Source organism: Ursus arctos, unplaced genomic scaffold (genome assembly GCF_023065955.2).
Source record: "Ursus arctos isolate Adak ecotype North America unplaced genomic scaffold, UrsArc2.0 scaffold_12, whole genome shotgun sequence".
Classification (NCBI taxonomy): Eukaryota; Metazoa; Chordata; class Mammalia; order Carnivora; family Ursidae; genus Ursus; species Ursus arctos.
The window spans coordinates 12,500,387-12,523,407 of record NW_026622786.1 but is presented as its reverse complement, the minus strand read 5'-3'; the positions used below and the strand labels follow the sequence as shown (position 1 = coordinate 12,523,407).

The 23,021-nt window shown below is 40.3% G+C and overlaps 1 protein-coding gene across 3 annotated transcripts in view; it reads left to right on the top strand.

The window, feature by feature from the left end:
* Nucleotides 1-23,021, top strand: part of MAGI3 (membrane associated guanylate kinase, WW and PDZ domain containing 3) — a 234,163-nt gene that overhangs the window by 172,301 nt on the left and 38,841 nt on the right. For all 3 annotated transcript variants that reach the window (XM_026483723.4, XM_057310354.1, XM_044378631.3), the window contains 4 exons: nt 966-1,045; nt 12,604-12,661; nt 16,945-17,039; nt 22,762-22,950. In XM_026483723.4, coding sequence (XP_026339508.2) covers nt 966-1,045; nt 12,604-12,661; nt 16,945-17,039; nt 22,762-22,950 — 422 coding nt within the window. The remainder of the gene's footprint in view (nt 1-965; nt 1,046-12,603; nt 12,662-16,944; nt 17,040-22,761; nt 22,951-23,021) is intronic.

The window sequence follows — 23,021 nt, the reverse complement described above, 5'->3', positions numbered from 1 at the left end:
CAGTAATTAATATAAAGATTAGGGAGTTTATCTCACGATAAAAACACCAATGAATGATATTTTGTTCACATTGTTATTCTCACACTACTTTGATAATAACTTTAATTTACATTTTGTTGTCTCCCGGTATATTTTCCTCCATGGTGTTTTCTTTCTTTAATTTCCTCACATTTCAGATGTTTGCACTCTATCACTGTCTACTCAGCAGTGTGATGGCTTTGTTTTAGCATTGTTATCTACTGCAAGGTGACACTGCTCCTTGGAAACTTCTCTGGCCTGCTGCATAAAAAGGAGTGTGCGCGAGGGGTGGAGAGGGGGTCCTTCGGTTCTGCCTCCTCTTTTCTATTCAGTATATGATCCATAGTTTGTAGAGTAGACTTTAACTGTACCCATCATTTTTACTTGCATCCTGCAGAAATAGATACTTGAAAACCTTTTATTTTATGAAACTCATTTTCAAGAACCCTCATGAGAGCAGAGGAATCTGTCTGTTGCCTATATCCCTATATCCCTGGTCGTCAGCACAGTGCCATACATCGCAGGGACACAAGAAATAGCGTGTGTTTTGAAGAGAGGGAGGAAGGAATTCAGGCAGCACCAAACAAGGTTTTCAAGGCAGCTTTTCCAACTGGATAAGGCACAGTATGGGGCCATGTGCCCACCCTTAGACATATTTTTGACTGCTTAAGTCAGTGTCTGTTATTCTGCACTTGGCGTTTTACCCCTTCCCTAGAGTCATCTTTCTCTAGCATTACCTTCCCTCTAGCATTACCCTTCCCTCTATGGCAGTTTCGAAGGAGCAGCCTGAGAACAATAGGATTATTGAATCAGAGATGTACAAAGAGAGCCTGTAGGACATAAATGTGCAAACATCATATACCTTCCAGTCACTTTTAATCTTTGCTTTTGAAATACTTTCCTCCCTCTTTATTTGACGGTTTCTAATTGAAATCTTTATCCTGCAGCCATAATACCAAGACAACCACCTGGCTGGATCCTCGTCTTTGTAAGAAAGCCAAGGCCCCCGAAGACTGTGAAGATGGAGGTAGAGATTCAGAAATCTTTTATACTGTATTTATTCACTTAATCCTTTCTTGTTCTTCTTGCTTAGATAGTGAGTTTTCCAAAAACCCTAAACAAACCATAATGTGCATAAGCTCGTAAGCAGTGGGTGGGTATCATATTCAACTGGCTGATAATTATGTCATTGCACCTAATTTTATGAGAGACTTTCTCTCTTTTTGAGAATTATGCAATGAAATGCTTGTTAAAAGTATTTATAAAAATAAATTGCCCTTTTGCACGTTTGTTTTAAAGATGAAATTTTCACGGGGCGCCTGGGTGGCTCAGTCGTTAAGCGTCTGCCTTCAGTTCAGGGCGTGATCCCGGCGTTCTGGGATCGAGCCCCACATCAGGCTCCCTGCTCCACTGGGAGCCTGCTTCTTCCTCTCTCACTCCCTCTGCTTGTGTTCCCTCTCTCGCTGGCTGTCTCTCTGTCAAGTGAATAAATAAAAATCTTAAAAAAAAGAAAAATTTAAAAAAAAAAGAAGAAGTTTTCAAATTTCTAAATAAATATTTTAATAAATGAGATACATTTTTAACCACAGGGTAGCCACATCATGGCTGTTGAACCTTCAAAAATATATTTAATTTAGTATCACTAGGACAGGTGTGTTAGTATTTATGGCTAATCTTTCATTTAGAGCATCAGTAGAAACTCCGTGAAAGTCTCTAATATATCCCACCCAACCCCTATCCACACACAATTTTTACTACTTAGTAAAAAAATTTCTTTAAGAATTCTTAGGTAATAATGCTGTCTATCTTATGTATTATACAGTTTTTAATAGTATAGTCTTACACATAAATATAGACTTTACCCCAACCAAAATTATTTGCTATGCCTTCTTGAATACAGAGTGAAGATGAATAAAATTTGCATTCCTTTTCTATCACTGCATCTGAAGTTATTTACCTTGGTTAAAAAATGAATGGCTGCGAATGAGTTTCAGATAGTCCGCCTATAGACTGAACTCCATCTATTAAAAAAATTTAACGATTTATACATTTTGTTCAGCATGATTGCAATATTAAGAATTTTTCTAGGAACAACCAATTGAAAAATGGAATTGTTTTAAAATTGTTTCCAACGATATGAAAAAAAATTAGCGGGGCGCCTGGGTAGCGCAGTCATTAAGCATCTGCCTTCGGCTCAGGGCGTGATCCCGGCGTTCCGGAATCGAGTCCCACATCAGGCTCCTCCGCTGGGAGCCTGCTTCTTCCTCTCCACTCCCCGTGCTTGTGTTCCCTCTCTCGCTGGCTGTCTCTCTGTCACATAAATAAATAAAATCTTTAAAAAAAAAAATTAGATACCTTGGGGCAAATCTACGGAGAGATGCACAAGATACACCGAAAACTACAAAATATCCCTGAAAGAAATTAATGAAGACTTGAAATAATTGAGGAGATACACTGTGTTCACAGATCGAATGACACAGTATTGTTAATGATGCTCATTTTCCTTAAATTGATATTTAGATTTTATATAATCCCAATCAAAGTCCTCTAACTAGGTCTTGAAGAAATTGACGAGCCAGTTCTAAAATATATATAGCTCCACCCTATGACTCAGCAATTGCCCTACTGGGTATTTACCCCAAAGATACAGACGTAGTGAAGAGAAGGGCCATATGCACCCCAATGTTCATAGCAGCAATGTCCACAATAGCCAAACTGTGGAAGGAGCTGAGATGCCCTTCAGCAGACAAATGGATAAAGAAGATGTGGTCCGTATATACAATGGAATATTACTCAGCCATCAAAAAGAACGATTACCCAACATTTGCAGCAATGTGGATGGGACTGGAGGGGATTATGCTAAGTGAAATAAGTTAAGCAGAAAGACAATTATCATATGGTTTCATTCCTTTATGGAACATAAGGAATAGCAGATCGTTAGGAGAAGGAAGGGAATAATGAAGGGGGGGTAAACAGAAGGGGAAATGAACCACGAGAGACTATGGACTCTGGGAAACAAACTGAGGGTTTTAGAGGGGAGGGGGTGAGGGGATGGGCTAGCCCGGTGATGGGTATTAAGGAGGGCACGTATTGCACGGAGCACTGAGTGTTGTACGCAAACAATGAATCATGGAACACTACATCAAAAATTAATGATGTACTGTATGGTGACTAACATATAATTAACAAAAAAGTAAAAAATAAATTAATTAATAAAATATATATAGCTCCAGTTAGCCAGATAGTCTTTTAAAAGGACAGGGGCAAAGGACGTAAGCTACCAGGTTTGAAGAGTCTCTGTAAAGCTCAATTACCAAGACAGTGTGGCACCGACATAAGGATAGACAAGTAGATCACCAGAACCGAGTAGGGAACCCAGAAATAGGTGCACACATACGTGAGCACTTAATCTACAGCCCACGTGACAAATCAATTCAATGAGAGGAGGAGGATCTTTAACGAATGGTGCTGGAAAACTGGATGCATATTCATAAGGAAACATGAACTTCAGCTGTATCTCACTCCATACACAGAAATTAATTTCAGGCGGATCAAAGACCTAACCATAAAAGCTAGAACGCTCAGGCTTTTAGAGGAAAATTTAGGAGGGTATCTTCATAATTTCAGGATTAGCAAAGATTTCTTGGGCCAAAAAAAGTATGAGCCTTTGAAAGAAAAACTTGATAAATGGGACTTCATAAAAATTTAAAATTTTTATTCATCAAAAGACACCATTAAGAAAATGAATAGACAAAGTCGTAGGCTCTGCAATATGTATCCATCAAAGGAATTATATCCTGAATCTATAAAGAATGCTTATAACTCAATAAGAAGACAAACAACCAGATTTTTAAATGGGCAAAATATTTAAACAGGCATTTCACCAAAGAAGATCTACAAATGCCCAATAACCACTAGAAAAGATACTTAACATCATTAGTCATTGTGGAGGTGCGAATTAAAACCACTTTATATCCACCAGAGTGACTATAATCAGAAAAGACGATAATAACAAATGTCGGTGAGGATGAGAAGAAATGGTAGCCCTGGTACGGTGCTGAGCAGAATGTAAGATGGTACAGCTGCTTTGGAAAGCAGTTTGGCAGTTTCTTAAAAGGTTAAATACAAATTTACTGTTTCACCTAACAGTTCCACTCCTAGTCATCTACCCAAAAGAAATGAAAACCTATGTCCACGCAAGACTTGCCTGTAAATATTCATAGTACCACTAGTCATAATAGCCCCAAAGTGGAAACAAATCAAATGTCCGCCAACTAATGAACGGACAAATAAAACGTGTAATCATCCAGTAGAATACTATTCAGCAATAAAAAGGAAGGAAATAGCATATATACTACATAGTACATGAGCCGATCTCTGCATGTTGTGCTGAGTGACAGATGCTAGACACAAAAGACCAACTACTACCGGATTCCATTTATATGAAGTGTCTGGAACAGGCAAATCTATATGAGACAGAACGTGGATCAGTGGTGGTAGCCCAGTGGTGAGGATGGGAATAGAGATTAAATAGCATGAGTGGTCTTATTGGGGTGATGGAAACATTCTAAAACTGGATTGTGGTGTTGGTTGCCCAACCATGTTCCCAAAAAGTCCCAAAGACTCCACCTGAATGATCACGACAGCCGTATTCGTAACTCAAACCTGGAGACATTCCAAATGCCCATCAGCAGAAGAATGGATAAACAATTTTTGGTATATTCATGCAGTGAAATACTACTCATCAGTAAAAAGTAAAAAAACTATCGATAACACTCAACAATCTCAGAAACTTGTTGAATGGAAGAAGCCAGACACAAAAGAATGGGTATTCGCTTATCCATTTATCAAAGTCTGAGAACAGGCAGACTCGTCTATGCTGATAGAAGTTTTGGAAGATGAGGCGAGGAATGGGGAAGTGGGTGAATTGAAATAACTCTCTGGAATGATGAGTATATTCTCCACCTTGTTTGGGGTGGTGGTTAGGAAGGCACATGCAATTGCCCAGACTCCTTTCTTTATAACTGAACGAGCACTTAAAATCTCTGTATTTTGTTGGACGTTAATAACATAGCGCCCTCGTCTATAAGGCTTTCAGCAGTAAGCTCCGGATGGTGAAATCAGCTGCCGTAAAGGTAAACTAGAGTATGTAATACCAGAGAGCTTGACTTTGTAAAGCCTGTGAACGTGGTGTTAGCCTTCTCCGGCACATCTCTTGCTGGTCTTCATGCCTTTTCCTGTGTACTGATTGTTGCAGTTCAATTCTCTGCCTTTTCCTGTTTTCCCTTGTAGAATGTATTTATTGTCAGAGCTCTATTAATTTACTACAGCTGGCCCCCTTTTTGAATTTCTAGTATTGTCCTGTTTTGAATTCTAGTTCTGTTTTCCTACTGCATTTGAGACTTTTTGATTTTTTTATTTTTATTTTTAATTTTAAAACATAATTTGTATTAACTTTATCTCCATAAACCAAAAGCACAGAGACTTTTAAAAAAAAATTCCCTAGTAGCACTTCTAATATACATATTTAAAACTAAACTGACATCTTTCTCCTAAAGTCACCCCATACCCATCCCTCTCTGTCATAGGTACAATGCTCGGAGTCCTCTGGGCCGGATGATTGGAGGCATATTTGCTTCTTCCTCTCCTTGCTCTATTCCCTATACAGTTCCCAATCCCTGTTGCTTTTTCTTTTTTCCATATTTTGCCAATATATTATTATGAACATTTTCCAATTTATAGAGAAACTGGAAGAATTTTACAGTGCTTTGGCCACCACCGAGATACTACAATGAACATTTTGCCATTCTGGCTTTTTCACGTAGCTGTCTGTCCCTATGCTTTTCTATCTTTTAGATCTTTCTTCTTTTGTATCTTCCTCCATCCCTCCAGTCACTGCAGACTTGAATTATTCTTGGTCCTCTTGTCCTGCAGGTATTTCTCCTCCTCCAATATGTTTTTATGCTTCTGATCTCCAAACTGATGATGCTCAGATTATCTATTGCTGCCCGGGAAGAAAACGTTAGAACTTCTCTTTCGTAACGTTCTTACCGGGGGGAAAAAAAGTTTCTCTCCTACTTCACTTCCAGATCGGCAGCGCGGTCTTTCTCGTTCTCTGTGATCACAGACAGTACCCAGACTGGCTTGAGCACCACTACTTCTGTCAAGGGCACTATAAAGTTTTACAGTTTGCGTGGGCCCAGTTAAGGGGGTATATAGACTTCGCTCTTTTGTTTTTAATTCACATAAAAAGATTTCTGCAAAGATACCACCTGTTGAAGATAATACAGATATACGAGCCCAAACGAACAGTAAGTTAACAACAGAGCTGATACTTTCTATAACTCATGTGAGCTTTTTAAAACCACATTGAGGTAAAATTGTGATAATTGTTCATTTAATCTTTATCTCCTTTTTTTTTCTGTTTTGTGTCTGCTTTATTAAGTACATATTAGTAGTGTGGGACATATATTATGAATAAACATATACATCTTGGAAGTACATATTAAATGTTTTGCTGATAAGGCTACGCGATCAAAAACCTTTGGCTGCATTGGCTGTGAATCTTTCTAGAATATAACTGCCTGATACCTCTCCCTTGCTCTGATACCTGTAATAGCTCCCTACAGAATAAAGTCTAGTTTACAATTGAACTGTATTCTGTATTTCTTTTTCAAAGCATTTTCTTTCTTTTTTTTTCCCAAGTATTTTCATGTCACAAATATGACGTCATTTTTGTCTTTGTCTCTGTCACGTGCCCATCTCTTTGGCCAGGAACAAGCCTCACTCCCTGTGTTCCCCTGGCTCAGACCTACTTATCCTCCAAAGCTCAGTTCCAGAATCTAATTCCTTTGTCGCCTCCTCTGTCATTCTCTGCAGGTCAGAATTAGGTGTTCTCTTCTCTGTGCTCACCGGCCCCATGTGACATATTTCTACTAAAGCATGCATTACATGGCGGCGTAACTGGATCCGTATACTCTGTAAGAGCGATGATTTTGTCTTAGGCTTAAATGTTTGGAAGGAGGGGAGAAGGAAAAGAAGGAAGGAGAGAAGCTACTTTATCCCCCAGATTATTTCAGTCTCCTTCTTGAAAATTTTTTTTAATCTCTATGAAGTTCTGGGCAGAGGCCCTAAGTAGTAAGTCTGTCTTCATTCATTTGCTGGGAGTCAACAGAGAAATAAGACCCAGGAAACAGAGTGTTGGGGTAGAAGGCTAGCCGGCGAGTGAACATGGCGTTGGCTCTGCATCTACACGGGCCTACTGCTATTTGACCCCTGAAGGAAGCAGCCTTCAGCACTCCGTCTCTGGCCTCTGATCAGCGGGGGCCTCCTCCCCTAAGGCAGGCATGGCAACTCAGACCAGACCGCACTCTGCAGGCAGGCCGCCGTCCAGAACAGCGAAGGAACTCAAGGGGCCCTGAGCCAAGCGTACCGAATTCATTTTTAAAACCCTCCAGTCAGATAAGATAGACTTTCTTCCTTGGAGAAGAAAGGAAAAGGCTCAGAGAAACTAGAATGTTTCTCCCATTCTTTCCCCTCTATAGAAGTTCGAAAACTTAGATGAGTGTGTCCGCCTAAGCCTCTTTACATTGAAGGTGACAATAGCTCTCAGTTGGCCCAGGACTAACCCAGCTTATTCCTTTTGTCCCAGCATAATGAATAATAGTGTCCCCTTTTACTCTCAAAAGTAGACAATACATTACATGGTCATCCTAATCATATCTTTCTTAAGATAGGGCAACCACAGATGCGTTTTGTATTCTAAGAATGTTTAAAACTTTTTGATAGAAGGGCTACTCTCCATTCCCACACTTGGGGATGCCTTCCTCATATCACCTGTACCTACCTGGGGGAACCCCACAGTTTAGACCCCTGAGTCTATTTGTTTGATACTCCGCCAACTGTTACCACTTCTACTGTGCACTTGGTCTCCTTCCTGAATGGGGGAAATGGCCCCACGATACACTATTTCCCACCACACTAAATCTGACTTACACTGGTGTTCTCCACAGTGCTTTGCAGAGATAATGCTCACTAAGGGATAATAATAATGAAGATATTTAAACTATAAGTTTTTGTAGTTTAAGTTGCTTATCACTTGCATTCTGCTAAACATTTAAGATCTTCTAGAAAAACCTTCGTTTCTAAAACTTGCCCTTTTCCTTCCCAGTCTTCTCATACTCAGAACCCAACTGGATCTTGATGCTGCATCCGATGTTTTAATTGATGTACATATCTGTCTTCATTCAAATAAAATAAGTAGCGTTTTGGTTCAATAGTTATCTTAAAAATACAACGTCAGGAATCCATTTTATACCCAACTCACCTCCTTTACAGTAAAAGATTACATTTTTACTAAAGGCTAAAAAGTATTAAATATTGATGTTATTGTGGAGCTTGGAGAATGATAAAAAAGAATTATCAACTGACTAATGCTCCCAATGAGAACACAATTGCAATTCATATATTTAAATAAGAAGAATATTATCTGGGCAAGAGGAAACAAAGATAAATTCATAGGCTGTAGAACCAACCAGCTGCTTGATATTGCCAGAAATGGCTTTTCCTTTTGAATCAGCTTTTGGGGAGAATGCTTTGGCTTCGAGCCCAGAAAGGTATGGTTAGGTCTTTGCTCTCTCAATAGTAGATAAATACGTGTTCTCTTGACCCTACTCCTGCCAGTTCTCAACTATCTTTTTCACAACCAAGTTTCCAAAAAAAAAAAAAAAAAAAAAAAAGGTCATCACTTCTTAAGGACTCCACCTCCTGTTTTCCTTTCCTCTACTACAATATGCTAACTTCCGCCTCCTACCTTTTCAGTGAAAGTGCTTGTTTTAAGGTCACGGGTAGCCTCCTGATTGCCAGATTTGATGGTCTCTTTTCAGCCCTTTGGTTCTGACAGCTTTACAGAGCATGTATTAGTGTTCACCATGCTCTCCTCCCCTGTCTTCTTTGACACCCTTCCTCCTGACTATTCTTACTTTCTCCATCTGCTCCTTAAATTGTGACTATTCCTGAGGTTTTGTTCTCTACCTTGTTCTGTTCACAATTTATCCAGGTAATTCTGTCTGCTACTGTGGCTTTTTTTTTTTTTTTTAAGATTTTATTTATTTATTTGAGAGAGAGGCAGAGGGAGAGGGAGAAGCAGACTCCTTGCATGCAGGACTCGATCCCAGGACCTGTAGATCATGACCTGAGCCAAAGGCAGATGCTTAACCTACTGAGCCACCCAGGCACCCCTGCCGTGGCTTTTAAATGCAGTGTCTCCCAAATCCTTATCTTCCCACATTTCTCTTTTGAGGACCAGGTTTCTATTTCCATGAAATTGTGAGGTGTCTCTGCCAGGATGTTCCATAGGCCCCTCGGATGTGTTACCTTCCAGACTGAGCTCAGTCTTCTGTATTCCCTCCCTTTCTGCCCTCAACAGTGACGTCACGTCTTCCCACTTCATGGAGCCCTAACCGGTTCCCATCCTCAACTTTGTCCTGACTCTATCCTCTTCATTTTGTTCTGTCAGTTTTGACTTTTAAATGCCTGCCATCTCTTGAGTGTCCACTGGTGCCGAGGACTGTACTAGGCACTTTTTATATATTATTTGTCCTCTAAATGCCTCTACATCCAAATTAATAACCGCTTTCCTATTCCCACAGCTATTCTCATGGTAGGTATTCAATCAGTATTTGATAACGTATCTGTTTCATGCCAGCAGAGCCAGTAACCTGGGAATCATCTTTGCCTCCTCTGTTCCTACTTCAGTCTTCGTGGTCATCGCTGAGTGCTGTTACTCTGACTTCTATGAACTCTCTCTCTCCAGTCCGTCTACCACTGCCCTAGTTCCAGCCTTTGTGACTCCCTATCTAAGCTATTACCCATTTTCTTATTTGTCTGTCTTTATTCTCCACGCCATCTATTCCATCCGCCATTACTGCTGCCCATATTCTTTCTCAAATATAAATTTAATTTTGCCTTTGTCCAGCATAATCAGTTCCACTGTCATCTAAATAGAGATCACAGTCCTGACCGTGGCACTCAAGAAATGTGATTTGGTGCTTGCTTATAAGATAAGCACCTTGCATACCACCTTCACTCCAGTCCTATCAAATTATTTGTAATTACTGAAAAGGCCACCCATTCTTAAACCCTCAGTGCTCTTCGACCTGTTGGAATGGCCCCCTTCTCCCCTATTTCCAAATCATCCTTTAAGACTGCTCAGACATCACCCTCTTGTAGAAGGCTTTCTTGATAGCTTACCGGGCAATTGATGTCATTCCTCTGCACACCACCCCCCTCAAAGACTGGTGTTTATCTTTATTATGTAATTTATCTTTTCTACCTTTCTGCTTAGACTGTGAACTTTTTGAAGTCAAGAACTATGTTGCGTTTCTAATTATTTTTTGCATTAGGAAGAAGAAAAGAGGAGTAAGAGAGGGAAAGGAAAAAAGGGAAGGAAGCCAGTGAGTGACCCATTGGGTAGTGTATAAAATTTCTGGGTGTTTTAGTTTTGCTTTTATTAACTTTATGTTGAATGGGCAAATAATAACCACTTCTTTATCGGCATTAATCTGCCCTGCAGAAAACTAGCTAATGCTATCAATGGTAAAGGATTAAAGCCATAACTAAAAGTAACCCAGGAGATAAATTGCCATTTTGTTTACTCTCCTAAAAAAGGGGCTGTGCTTTATCTGTTAGTTGCTAATTAAAATGCTGAATCAACTTCCAGATTAATGCTGAAATGTATATATGTTGATCTTTTATCCTTATTAAGTATTAATACATTCTTTTTAGTGAGGTTTTTTGGTATCAAACGGTTTCTACAGTTCTTGCAGCTCTCCTAACTTTTCTGAAGACAAGGCATAAATCCAGTGGTGATGCAGTAATGGGATCCATCCTCCCTCTCAGTTTCCACGCTATTCAAGAAACTCTCTATTAAAGAAAAAAATCTCTTTCATGGACGATCCTTAATGGGAATGCTTTGGTAATATTAAAGAACATTTTTTTATAGATGTAATCCAACAAATACTCTTCTCCACGTAACAGTTACGTGGTCATAAAATTTCGTACCTACTTAATTGACAAGTACTTGCTTCATAGCTGTGGAAGGATCAAAGTGAACTGAAGTGTGACTCAGTTCTTCTCAGCTGTTTTGTTCTGTTTTCACAAAGCCGTTTTCAACGCTTCCTGTCTTTTCCACCTCAGACATTTTAGCCAGGTCCTTCAAAGGAAAACCACAAAAACTCACCAAGCTTCAAAACCACCAATCAATATATACACACACACACAGGCAGAAAAAATACGATGGAAAAAAAGGGTAAAGGTGATTCAGAGCTTTCATCAAGAGGCTAGCCATTTATTCTCTCCTTTTATTCTGAGTATGAAATAATTTTATTAGAGCATAATAGTTTGCTTAGCTTGTCAGCTTCATTACAATGAAATTTTTACTTACAAAGTCAGTGCAAAAAAACTGCGGCTAAGTGAGAGAAAATTAATCTTTGGATATATTCTAAGCCTGTTTGCTGTCTAGCATACGTGTGTGTGTGTGTGTGTGTGTGTGTGTGTGTGTGTGTATGCGTGTGCATGCTAGCAGGAAAACACTTTAAAAGAAATTGAAAATAAAAGTATAGATCGTCATAGTGTATAACTGTGGGTTTAAAAAGAGACAAAACTCCTCTCTGGACTCCTATATATAAATCGTTAGCACGAAAACCACCTGCTAGGAACAATCCTGCCAACTTAATCCATATCTTACTAATAAAATGATTCTTCAAAAACCTTAACTTGGAAAACAGAGTGGGAAGGAAAAGAGATTCTTTCCTGACAGGGTCAGTTTCTATTGGAGAGACCAGAATTTTTTTTTTTTTAAGCTATCAGAAATTCAGCTACCTTTAGTTTTTCTGGGTATATTTCATTGGTCAGTTACCTGGAATGAATAATATATAATAATCCTATGTAAGGTATTTCTTTGTTGCCAGACACAAATATGGATTCTATACAAGGCACTGTGGTAGTTATTTCACATTTTGCTTCCGAAACTCAATGCAAGGGAAAGTAGGTATTTTCTTCAGTTTTAAGGAAATCTCAGTTGCTTACCTGAAATGAAAAAAATCCAAGGCTGGACTTTTTTTAGGGGGAGAAGTGGGGCAGAATGACAGAAATAATTGACAAGTCTTATGTATAATGGCAAAAAATGGAAGGAGCAGTTGCTGCTGGTGCTGAACTAGAGGGTAAGTGTGTCTTGTGCGGGCATTATCAAGCTGTTTAAATGAAGGATCTACACCAGATGATTTTTTCAATAATTAACATTTTCATGGCTTCAGATTCAGGTAAACTCTTTTGAGTTGAATGTCCTCTTTTGTTCTGGGCTCCTACTTACCTGCTGAGATACTCACTAGCTATTGAAGAAGCCCCTCAGACTCAAACCCTGTTTGTTCTTTGAAAGCCAGTCCTCAGCTATGTGTCCGTCTCCAAATATGAATGTCATGGAATAAAAGACACTTAAGTTCACTCGTGGTGAATTCTCTGGTGGTTTCAAATCTGTCTTTTTACTACTCCATTTCTTTTCTTTCTTTTTTTTTTCTTTTTTTCCAGAACTTCCTTATGGCTGGGAGAAAATAGAGGACCCACAGTATGGGACGTACTATGTCGAGTAAGTCTGTTACCTCAGTTAATATTCTCCCAAACATTTTCCCTTCACTATACAGCTTTAGGGAATCACCAGAATACAACACTTTATGTTTCCGCAATCCAGCTTTCGAGTTTTTCCACCAGGGGAATTAGAAGTAGGGGCAGTGAGCATTCACTTCAGTGGTTCTGGGCTCCCCAGAAGTTGGCTTTGAAGTAAATAGAGCGGGAAGTTGGGATAGCTGGGAGTGTTACCATTACTACCACAGCATCTAGAGAAAAGTAGTATATAGAAAACTGTGAAATGAGGGCAGGGACTAGATGACGTGTTAAGGTCACTTCCAACACCACAGCTATCTGGTCGTGAAGGCAGCGAAAGCACTCTGAGGGCAGTGAGGCGTAATGATCCAAAGTTTTGGAGTACAGGATTAGAAGTGTACTGTCTTTTAGGGCGTTAATCAAGGAACACTTAGTATTCTTTTGGGGGGAAGAGAGTTGCTTCTTACACAGCTGTTACAGTTAAATTTAAACATAAGTATCTGTCGGAGTGAGCGCAGAACACCTGCCTGTGTTAGTCAGAGAAATCAGGGTGTCATCAATGTCCTCGGATTTTTCTTTCCCTTTTCTGCATTTATCCAGTTGCGACGTTGTTATGACGAGGGATTGCTTTCTTTCCAAATGCTAGGGTAGAAGTTTGACCTCAGGCAAATAACTGCATCAGAAATGTTCCTACTGTGTACCTAGAAACGAGGAGTCTGAAGCTACTGCTGAGGGAGTGACGGCCAAATATCAGGACCCGAAAAAGTAGCAAACATGGGAATCTTCTAGGTTTATGATTGCTTATTAATTTTTCATCACTTTTTGGTGTAAACCAACGCCGTCTCCTAGTATTTTTCCCGATAGTAAGTATCTCTGACCCCTGCTGTGGCTCCAGTATTTTTCTTTTAACGAAGTGCAGTTGACACACAGTGTCACATTCGGCTCAAGTATACGTCTAGTCTTTATTCTAATGTGTAGGTTGTTATTTGAGTCCCTGTGGCTAGATTTTTGGAATGCTTTCTTAAAATCTAGCTTGTACCCTAAGAAAACAGCTCAGTTTGACCCTGAGGTATATAACTTCACAGTGTCAACACTTTGGTTCCTTTGGAAGACTAGCCAATTTTTTTTTAATTAATGTTTTTTTATTATATTATGTTAGTCACCGTACAGCACATCCCCGGTTTCCGATGTAAAGTTCGATGATTCATTAGTTGCGTATAACACCCAGGGCACCATGCGATACGTGCCCTCCTTACTACCCATCACCAGCCTATCCCATCCCCCCCCCGAAGCCCTCAGTTTTATTTTCATTGCGTTAATTAATATCTTGCTAATATTTGTCATGTGAAAAGTAGATAGCAGCCCTTTCATCGTTGTTGTTGTTTTTCTAAAGCATATTTAGTTGAAATAAAGAAACAACCATTTCTCAGTCAAAGGACTATTTGAAGGCCAACTGGAAAGGTTTTGTGGGATTTTCCTCCCTCGCTGTTTAGTCTATTTAAATTTGGCTTCGATAAACTATTAATTGCCATTGACACTGCTGAACATTTCTGCAATAATGATTCTCATTCTCTTATTGTCCGTTCCAAGTAAATTTGAATACATGGTCAAGAGGTGAGAGTCATTTGCCTGTTATAAAATCTTGGGCTAAATGATCTGGTTCTCATTAAGCAAAGATACAATATTGAAGCAACTTCAGGGCGAAGCCTGAAGTGACCTGCTCCCAGTTGTCGTGGAGCGTGTGTCAAATAGCCTGAATTAGAGGCAGCAGCAGCGGCGACATGATTTTGTATGATTGTTCCCAGAACGAGCTCATTTTACAGGAGGGTAATTTATTAGATTAAGAAAGAGCGGGCTGTACTCAAGATGCACATTAGTATGGAGTCAGCTGAGCTGTGGAGTGTGGCCTGATTCCCAGATTAGTCAGGTTTTGAATCCCGACCATAGTAATCTGCAGTGAGTTTACTGATGGAGATAAAAAGCTGTGACTTGAATGGCTACTCTTTGGCTCTCTCACTTTGTCAAACCAGATGGCACCATGATTGCTTTTGGCAGAGCCTTGGAGTAGTAACACCAACTGCAATGGCACTTTTTCTCTGCAAGTATTTATTTTCGGGGATGAGATTCTGAAATGGATTAATTTATTTTTGAAAATAAAATTGTTCCAGAAACTTAATGGCAGGCCTTCTGGAAGAATGCTTACGTATTTAGAAATGTTGTCTTCTTGTCTTGCAGTAAATGTCTTGATGCGCTTAGGTTTCAAAGTCAAAATATACATCTGCTTGACTATCTCAGATTTCGTCATGAGAGAGTAAGGGTTTTGTTTGTGGAGGTGAATGTTCGGATCCACCGATTATACACAAAATTTTAATGCAGATGACATTCCAAGTTATATATCCTGTATTTAGTCATGCTTCTTTGCTCCCCTTGTTTAATTTTTCCAGTAATCTGTGAGATCCTCCTACCTTACTTCTCATAGGTAGTTATATGGAAAACAAAATCTCTTGCATCTTAACAATATTGTGAATATAAGTAACTAAATGAGAAGGAGAGTGTTTTAACTTTTATGTTTTGTTATTTGAGTAGCATTTTAATCTAAGTAGTTTAAGGTGACAGATGCAATTACTCCCTGCACTAAAATCTTACATTCTTTTGTCAAAGAATTTTCAGGAAAGGGATTACTCACTTGCATACTTCTAATCTCCTCTCCCACACATTACGAAGAGTATAAATACAAATTACTACTTTTTATGTTTTAATGCCTAGGTGGCAAAATCAGTCATTCCAACTGATGATGTTAAAGCGAGCCAGGGTTTATTCTAAACAGGTTTATTCTTTTCTAAGTGTCACTTTCTGGTAGTTTTGTCTTTCAAGAATATGTAAAATGTCAGTACCTACTACATAATGTTTAAAGTGGTCCCTAAGTTAATACCAAAGATTTCCATTTTCCCAGAGGGTTTAACAGTTACCTCAGTGATAAGGGGCTCCCCTTGGTAGGAAGCAGAAGCATACCTGAGTTGTAGTGAAATCACAACCCAGAGAATTTCAAGTGGAACTTGCCATGTTTAGAACTCTGAGACTAAATAAGTACATCTGTTGCAGAGTTAATAATGCACTAGAAGCCTAAATGACATAGAGAAAACCAGCATACCTTGCCCCGACGGGTCCTTGCTACCCTCCTCCATCACCACCATTAATGTTCATAGATGGCAAAGTAATTATCCAAGTTGCATGACTATTTGTATGCAAATTTTGTAATAGCCTATCTAAAGGCAGTCATAATCTGAGATTCTCATGATTTGATGTTTAATTGTTGGTATTTGCTAATGTCACTTCTCGTTTAAAATGGCTTCTGGAAAATGCTATCATTTGGCTGAAATATATTTGTACCATGGAAGTGCTAGAATGCAATTCCCACTGCTTCTGTATCAGAACCTATTTAAATAACTTTTGTACAGCAGTTGCGTTCTTACCCAGCTTCCCCTTGACTGATTTGCCAGACCAGCCAGGGCTCGGCTGCCCCGCTGAAATGTACTATTGCCAATCATGTATTGACTATTGTTAGCTGGTCACTCGCCCTTGGTCTCCCAGTGCTGTTCTGCTTTCCCCCACAGACTTGTGTGCTTTCCAAGGCAGTTGTGAATGTTCCCAAATCAGAAATACCAGTTAAATTTATATTATGATGACGTAATTATTTTAATTATTGTATAATTGTGAAAAAAGTTGAGTGTGGAAGAGTTGTTCTCTGATACAAATTGGTAAAAGCAAATCTCTTTCTTAGTCATTCTGCTAAACTGATGTGAGTGAGTCAGTTGGAAAAATAATAGTAAAATTCAAGAAACCTTCTATACTCAGATTTTTCCAAAAGCGTCTTTACAGCTACTTCATTTTCAAGAAACTTGAATTAAAATCCTCCTCCCATGAACTGCCTTTTAGAAAATGAGCTGATCCATTACCGACTGTTCCGATTGCATTAGATGTGAGGGTGTCTCCTACGGTTTTGAAAACTATTATTGGCTCCGTTGGGTACCTCAATGCAGAAGCTGTAGTGAAGGCTTCATCAGCTTTCCCTTCTAGGCATCTTCCGTGGGCCTTTCTTTAGTTGCCAAAAGCCCTTTCCCTACCAACTTTCAGCTTCTCTGAATTCCATAGTCTAGAGATACATGCTTGCCCCTTAGCCTACGGGGATGGAATGGTATAACAGTCTATTTAAAAATAATGTCACTCTTTCATCTTAAACTGAAATGCCCGTTTTTCTACATCTTACAGTCACCTTAACCAGAAAACCCAGTTTGAAAATCCAGTGGAGGAAGCCAAAAGGAAAAAGCAGTTAGGACAGGCTGAGACCGGGTCTTCAAAACCAGGTAAAGTGTTTTCCCCAATCTTTTCTTCTGAGAATGCCTTGTAAAATTTATATACTGAATTAATGAAAATAAGTTTGAATTTTTTATTGTTGAGACGTTGAGGTTCAACAGAGAAGGTCTAATTTTTGTCACTGTAAAGATAGGAATAATCTTAATAAAACATCTAAACGTTTTGAGAATACTGCAATTTTCCCATGCCGCTTAGATGGAAAGTGTGAAATTGTTGGCAAAAGGTATTGAATAGCTTTGTTATGGGCTGAGGTTGTGATATAAAGATTGCATTGTTTCCCAGTGTTTCAGGCCAGGACAGTCTGAGCTCTGTAATCCAGTATGAGCTTCCCCCAAGTGAATGCTTATGTCTAATGTGTGTAACCATCCAGGATTCTTTATTAACTGATAGAAATAAATCCACCATATAATTTGCCTGTATCATTGATTCTCAAGTGGGAAGGCAGGGCATCAGGATCATTTGGGGAATATTTTTAAAATACATAGGTCCTCACATTTTGATGAGCCTAGCCATACGTATTTTGAAAAAGCTGCCCGGAAATTTCTTACATTCTACTCATCCCTTCCCATCTCTTCCTCCTCCTCCATCTGTCCCGATAACCAGGGTTCTGTCTGTACGATCATACTGTACTAATCAAGTAGGCCCCTCACGCCTGTTGTCCACGAGAGAAGCGCTTGTTCCTTCTAGCTACTCTTCAGAAACATAGTCCTGTCCTTGAAGTTTTGCATTTGATTTAGCAAGCATTTTTATTTAACAAATATTTTTGAGCACCTACTGTATGCCCAGTGCTCTGCCAGTCACATGGTGTTCAAAAACGATTGGGAGTAAGACAGGTCTTGCCCCCAAGAGTTCACATTCAGACGCAGGAAATCAGTGGTCGCCATATATGATGTTGGGTGCCATCCTCGGAGAGCAGTTAAGTGTGCAGAGGGTGCAGCAGGTGTGAACCCCAAATGCATAACCTTGGATGAGTTCCCCAAACTCTTTGTGCTTCTGTTTCTCCGTCTATGAAATAGGAATAAGAATAGTATTTACCTCTTAAGGTGGTTCTGAGCATGCAAATTAACATGTGGAAAGTGCTTACAGTGCTATCTGGCAAATGGCAGCCAAGAAATACTAGCTTTCATTGTTATTAATAGAGCTGTACATGTTGTATTAATAGAAATGTATTAATAGGTGGCATAAAGGAGGGAGTGCTCACCTTTCCTTTGGTGGAGAAAGTCAAGGACACAGAGGAACTTTCAAAGCAGAGGACACATTAGAAGTGGATCTTAAAGTGTCAGGAAAAGTTAAATCAGACGGATGATCATTTTAGAGGAGCAAGAAGGCATGCCAGGTAGAAGGAACCGAATGTATAAAACCACAGGTGCATGAAATGGTGGTCCAGAGGCCGGAGAACAGAGAGGAATGGCTAGAACATAGAGTATTTGTGGGGTGGTAACAAGAGATGAGGTGGTAGGGAGAGGCAGCCACGAGAAGGAATGAGTTTCAACAAGAAGGTGAGTGGTTGTGTCCCATGTTGCTGCAAAGTCCAGAAAGGCAGAAAGTGAAAAGTGTGCCTGCGTGACAGTGCGGAGGTCATTTGTCACTCTGGCAAAAGCAAGTGGAAGGGAAGTAAAAATGCGGTAGAATGAATAGGGAATGGTGGGTAACGAAGTGGAGGCAGGGGTACAGGCAACTGTTTTGATACCTTTGAAGGAGGGTAGACTGAGGACACTAAGTGGAGAGAAACATGAATCCCCACCGCACATAAGGAAACCGAGACTTTAGTAAAGAGAAGACTTTTGTTAGAATCATAGTGTCAAACCAGAATTTGCACTTAGTTTGACTGAGTTTGAATTCAGAGTTCTTTGTATTATAATATACAGTTCCTGAATGCCCATGTCTTCATGACACGTACCAAGGGAGATCTTCCACCCTCACTAAACTCTGAGCTCCTTGAGGGCAGGAAGCGTGTGCGCACGCACGTGTGTGTGTGTGTGTGTGTGTGTGTGTGTGTGTGTGTGCGCGCGCGCGCACGCACGTGTGTGTTATTAATCTAGATAACCAGGGACTCTCCTATGAGCTGGGCAGTAAAAGGAGAATAATGACTCCGCCTTTGTCTTTCAGGAGCTCACAATTTAGGCAGGGAAATAGACAACTAATTTTAGTACAGTGTGATAGCTGACATAACAAAGGAGAAAATTTTGGAACAAAGGAGAGAGAGATTAAATTTGGCCACGGAGAGGGCAAGAAAAGCTTCCTAGAAGGGATGAAGTTATGCTAGTTCTTGAAGAATGATGGCCACCATTTCTTGAGATACTGGGTCAGGTACTCAGTTGGATGCTTTGTATGCATCATCCCATCTAAGCCTCAGAATATCTCTGCAAGGTTGTTACTATTATGGTCCCCATTCAGATGCCTTGATGGCGTCAGGTCAGCCATTGGGTGCGTCCATTCCAGGGATGTGCTTGCCGCAAGGACAGAAGTACCCGAGTTTGTGAGCCAGGAACCTCCTTCTTTAGATAGTGTGGATGTGTTTGTGTTCATCTGCATTTATTGAGCACTTACTGTTTGCCAGGCCCCGTTGCCTCTGCTTTTGATGCTTGATCTAGATTAATCCCTGTAACAATCCCCTGATTTGGGTACTATTATCCCTATTTTATAGATGAAGCAACTGAGAGGTTAAAAGGTCAAATAACAACAAAAAAATAAAAATAAAATGTCAAGAAACATTCCAAGATCACTCAACTAAATCCCACAGCTTGTATTTAAAATCAGATATTTTAGAATCAAGACTGTTTCTTTGCTTTTCTTATTCTCCGTTCCCTGTGTTTAATTCTGATAAGACCTAATTCTGACCGACTTCTCATCAGCTTGGGCGGTTTTATTAATATTTTTCAAAATTAGGTATTAGCCAGAATTCCGCCCTCTCCCTTTTAATGTTTGCACATCTGGATCTCATCTGTCATATGCTGATTTTCTAGTTCCACCCTCAGGAGCCAGTCTTGTGCCAACATTCATGAGGACTAGAGCATGAGACAGCTCACCAGAAGTATCACGATATTTGAAGTATCACAATTAAAAATGAGAAAGGTACATTTCATCAGATTTTTGTCCTCAACTGCCTATGTACACGGTCATTAAGCAGATGATCTATCTTGTCCACAACCTGGTAGGCGACCCCAGTGGGCAGTCCTAATCAATTTACATGACTGAATGGGCTTTGGCTGTGTCAAATAATTTCTTTAAGTAATATTTTGTTCAGGGGCGCCTGGGTGGCACAGCGGTTAAGCGTCTGCCTTCCGCTCAGGGCGTGATCCCAGCGTTCTGGGATCGAGCCCCACATCAGGCTCTTCCGCTATGAGCCTGCTTCTTCCTCTCCCACTCCCCCTGCCTGTGTTCCCTCTCTCGCTGGCTGTCTCTATCTCTGTCGAATAAATAAATAAAATCTTAAAAAAAAAAAAGTAATATTTTGTTCAGAAACGGGTGGCTAGTTGGAATGTCAGAGGCTCAACAAGGGCTCAGCTCAGCAGCGCACAGAGAGATCGCCAGCAGCGCACAGAGAGATCGCCAGCAGCGCACAGAGAGATCGCCAGCAGCAGGCTGGCTGGCCAAGCTCCGGGAGGCCTCCCAAAATAGTGGCTACGGTGGTCAACGCACTGCCGTCTGGAGTGTAGCCCTCCACTTCGAGAAGCCCAAAATAGCTGATTTTTTTTCTTTTTTCTTGCCTTTCTTTATTTCCTTCCTTCCTTTCTTTCTTTTCTTTCTCTTTTCTTTCCCTTTCCCTTTCCTTTCGTGTCAAGTGCTTTTATTTTAAGAGGTCAGCAAAGCTGGGAAGAACAGGTCAAGTAAAGTAGACCTACTCCCACCGCAAGCCTGCCTTTGTCAGTGTCTTCAGGACAGCCCTTCCTGTCCTTGAGGGAGCTGTTTACACCGCACAGTCCCTGCTGCCATATGGGGCAGCCCCAAAGATGACTCTTTTCTAGCTGGCAACAGGCTTTAATGTACCTCTTAGAGCCCTTCGCCGAGAGGGGCAGCAGCAGCTCCACACAGACATCTCTGGGCTCCGTACCAGGGCCGAGGGTGAGCTGTGTATGAAACAGGACACCTCTGTCGATTGGAATCATCAGGGAAAGGAGCACTGACACCGCGGCGAGCTACCGCTCATGCGCACTAGAGCGGCTGGAACCGGAAAGCACCCAGCAACCAGTGTGGGCCGCACGGCGGAGAAATCGGAGGCCCCATAGATGCCGGTGGAAATGTAAAACGGTGCAGCCTCTTCGGAAGAGTGTGGCCGTTTTTGAAAACGTGAAACATAGCTACTCTAGGTTTATGGCGAGTGCTGCCCTTCTAGTCCTGGTAGGTACAGAAGAGGAATGAAAATGTACGCCCACGCACAACCTCGTACAAGAACAGTCAGAGCAGCATTACGCATCGTGGCCAAAAAGTGGAAATACCCCAGCTCTCCGTCAACTGAAACATGGCTAAGTAAAATGTGATCTATCCCTACAGCGGAATATTATCTGGCAGTAAAAAGGAGTAAAGAGTTCACACATGCTAAAACACAGATGAACCCCAAAAACGTGACGTCACGTTCAGTGAAAGAAATCATTCAAAAGACCACATATTCCATGCCTCCATTTATATGAAATGTCCAGATTGGGCAGAGCTGTAGACAAAACATAGCTCAGTGATTGCCTAACACTAGGGTGTGTGAGTGCAGGTGAGGGAGAAATGGGGAGTGGCTGCCAACTGGAATGAGGATTTCAGGGCAGGGGGTTCCTAAAGTTAGGTGATGGTTGCACAACGTTGACTTGTACATTTTAAGTGCCTCATTATCATATGTGTTTATATCTCAATAATAAGTATTAAATATTTGGCAGCAAATGTTAGACCATCTTTTTAAAAGGTAATTGAAACGGTGCTTTGTAAGTTACTAATCACACAATTAGATCTTTTCCCAGTTCTCAAAAGTGCCCCTCCACGGTGTAGGAGAGGAAGGGAAAGACAAGGAGCTGTATAAATTCGTTATTTACAAATATGGATCACTTTCCGTTTTAGGATCAGCTGAGGAAACCTCTAAAAATAGGCTTTTCAGTGGAGCTGTGTTTGTTTTCTTCCCAAAATATTCACTGAGTACGAGTAAAAGGAAAAGAAACATGAAACTATTTACTGAGAGTTCAGGAATTCATGCCTTCATCAGATACGAACTGAGGGCCGCCGAAAGGCTGAGTTGTGAATTATAAAAAGTTCTCAGTATATCTCAGTATATTCTTTTTCGTAAGTGTGTGGCAGTTGCCTTCATGTTCCCAGAATAGTGTTTTCTCAGTAGAGCTCAGTAGATGCTTATTTAAATGAAATGTGCAGCTGAATGGTGTCCAAGACTTTCAGGAATTTAATAATAAAGGTTGTCCCTCGGTGCATCATTTTGACTTCATATGAAGGACTCTTTGGGTTGAGAAAAAGTACAAACGAACAAAACAATGAGGTGCTTTTACCTTTCAAACAACGTAGAGGAGTCCTAAAAGAGACTTGCGAGTCATTGGCTAAGTTTTTTTTTTAATAGTTTATGAATTTAAATTCTGTTTCATAACATTAGATTCTCTCTAATGTGCTTCCCTTTATAGTTTCTCATATTTAAGTTATATAGTCTATCCTAAAGGTTGACTTTAGGGGCCATGTTCCTTGTTTTTGTTTTTGTTCTCAAACCCCTTTCTCATTTTGGTATAGATATGGAAAAATCCCACTTCACTCGTGATCCGTCCCAGCTGAAAGGTATCCTTATTCGAGCAGCATTGAAGAAAAGCACAATGGGATTTGGTTTTACCATTATTGGGGGAGATAGGCCTGATGAGTTCCTACAAGTAAAAAATGTGCTGAAAGATGGTCCTGCAGCTCAGGATGGGAAAATTGCACCAGGTAAGGAATTTCTCAGCATGATTTGAAGAGCAGTGATACTGTAATAAAAACCACAGTGAAAAGGTTTGGTT